This window comes from Anarrhichthys ocellatus, unplaced genomic scaffold, assembly GCF_004355925.1.
Source record: "Anarrhichthys ocellatus isolate YVR2014 unplaced genomic scaffold, GSC_Weel_1.0 scaffold187, whole genome shotgun sequence".
NCBI classification, from domain to species: domain Eukaryota; kingdom Metazoa; phylum Chordata; class Actinopteri; order Perciformes; family Anarhichadidae; genus Anarrhichthys; species Anarrhichthys ocellatus.
This window is the reverse complement of record NW_022280217.1, coordinates 167317-169917: the sequence shown is the minus strand read 5'-3', so window position 1 is coordinate 169917 and position 2601 is coordinate 167317. Positions and strand designations below refer to the sequence as shown.

General features: G+C 44.0%; 1 protein-coding gene across 1 annotated transcript in view; it reads right to left on the bottom strand.

Annotated features, from left to right (window-relative positions):
- The window catches only part of mlpha (melanophilin a), a 10651-nt gene that overhangs the window by 2519 nt on the left and 5531 nt on the right, over nt 1-2601 (bottom strand). Inside the window, exons 9-11 of the mRNA XM_031878574.1 lie at nt 2014-2094; nt 1700-1933; nt 341-511 (exon numbers count right to left, since the gene is read on the bottom strand). Of these exons, the coding sequence (XP_031734434.1) occupies nt 341-511; nt 1700-1933; nt 2014-2094 (486 nt within the window). The remainder of the gene's footprint in view (nt 1-340; nt 512-1699; nt 1934-2013; nt 2095-2601) is intronic.

The window sequence follows — 2601 nt, the reverse complement described above, 5'->3', positions numbered from 1 at the left end:
GGTGGTTTTATGATATTCGTGAGGTGGTTTTATGATATTCGTGAGGTAGTTTTATCATATTCATGAGGTAGTTTTATCATATTCAGGAGATTACTTTAAATGTTATTAAGTCAGAACTTTTCCACCCTTCTCTCAGTCAAAGTTTGGTTCCTGTTGGACCCGGACTGGACCCAGTGGTCCCAGTGTGCTCCACAGATACCCAGCCCTATTTGAGACACAGCAGCCGGGAGATTTAAAGCCAGTCCAGACATTTCCTTCATGCTTCAGACGAGGCGGGAGGGTTTCGGCTTAGTTTGACCTTCACACAAAAAGAGGCGTGCAGTTTGTGTATGAAGCTTACATTTTCCTCAAGTTCCCTGAAAGCATCATCTGCCTGCTTAACGTCAGTCCCTACTAAGTGGGTTCTGTCGACCGGCTCTGAGAGGCCGTACTCGACCATTGCGTTTTCTGTGGCATTAATGGTTCTCAGGACCTCAGTGGTGAGGTCACAGAGGGCGGCAGCAGTCGATCTCTGAAAGCCATGTAGAGGGACAGATGTTAACAGCTGCACAACAACACCTGATCCTGCAGCAGCTACCGGCCCGGACGCAGCGGTACCACCAGTAGAGTCCGGAGGGCAACGCTTTCTTCATGATAGAGCAGTCTCACTGTCAGCTTCAGAAATGAGTATTCCTTTGAGTATTGTTTTACTTTTTAAAGTGACGACTGGGAAAAGAGACGACAACAGAACCCTGTCTCCTAAAGACGACACTCTCAAACAACCAAACTGGGAATGTTCTCCTGGATTACGGTCACAGTTTTTAACACAAAGTTATTGTTGTGAAACGAACCAAAACTTACTGGTTAGGTTAAAATAAGTATGTTTCTTACTTAAATTACGTAACTGAAGTGAGGTCAACAGGTTACGTATGTTACGTATATCAAAATAGCTCAACGTTGACTTGTGGTTTCACACAGGACATGAACAGGGGTCTCCTGGGTGAACGTCTGTGTTTGGACTCTTCTGTCCTTTGATTTGATTAAACATCAAGAACAAACGTAATCTGGGAGACGATACAATTCCCTCAAAACTAGCTGACGGTGCAGTTTAATCTTACGCGGAAGTGACTGACTTCTCCCCTCCTGGTTTAAATATGATTTGGTGAAACACGGCAGAAGAAGATGTGTGTGATCCAGGCAGGTAGCTGCTGACCTTCACATTTCCACAACCTGCTGAACGGTTACGAGCTAACGCAGGAGGCAGCCAGTTAGTGAGGAGCCTAAAGAAACGAATCTTTATCAGAATTACCAATCATCTTCTCTCATTTATCCATATCTTCTTGTAACTATGTGACGTGTGCTTCCAGATAAATCTCGGTTGTAGTGGAACTCTTCATAAAAAAGTATTTTAAATTGATTTGTATTAAATCAGATGACAGTTTCTAAACGTGTTTTGGGGTGAAGCTGAGCCGTAACATGGAAGCATGCACCACAAATGGGATCCTGGACGTTTACAAAAATAAACAGAAGAGTTGAGGTTGTGTCAGTTTGATTAGATCCATCTCGCTGCAACAGGATAAGAACTTATATCAACGATCGAAAAGCTTATTCTTCTAATGACTAAATCTTAATCTTAATCTAATGACTAAATGAGGTCTTTCTGAAACCTCCAGGTTCCCATTTGCTGTAAACTCCGCCCTGAAGTTGAATCCCCTCCTACCTTCTGAGCCTCGGTGGGCATCTCATCGCTGGATGAGCTCAGTTCTTTGTCCTTCAGAGAGTCCAGGTTCAGGACCGGGCCGCCCCTGACGCCGGCCAGACTTTTACCCGCAGAAGAGGTCTTCTTTCCGGCCTCTTCGTCTGACGACGCTCCCTTATCGCTCAGGTTCCCCGCCAGCTCGCTCAGCTTCCTCCTCAGCTTCTCCTCCTCGTTGTGACCGGACAGAGTCAACGTCTGCAGGAGGAAATGGATTTATTGATTAGAAAAAATCATACCAGGATATCAAATGAAAACATCACAGATTAAAGGATCACCTCGTCAGCAGGCGTCATCTTCTCCTCCAGGCGGTTCAGCAGACTCTCGATGGCCGACATGCGTTTGTTCAGCTCGTTCATCTAAATACGAATATCAAAGAAGAGATAAACGATGATCACAATGTTTGATGATTCTTTGGTATTGTGCCGAATATTTTACATGATTTTGTTAATTAATATTTTTATTACACTGTTGTTTGTTTTGTTAAATCTTTGCACTATTGTTTAGTTAGTTCATTTTTTATATTATTCTATTTCAATGTATATATTGTGCATTTTTATGTTTGCATTTTTTATATTTCATATTTTTGTCCATCCATCCATCTATCCATCCATCCGTCTATCTGTCCATCTGTCCATCCATCTATCCATCTATCCATCCATCCATCCGTCCGTCCGTCCAGCCGTCTGTCCATCCATCCATCCATCAATCAATCCGTCCGTCCATCCATCCATCCATCAGTCCGTCCGTCCGTCCATCCATCCGTCCATCCATCCATCCAACCGTCCTTCCATCCGTCCATCCATCTATCCATCCATCTGTCCATCCGTCCATCCGTCCGTCCATCCATCCATCCATCCATCAAT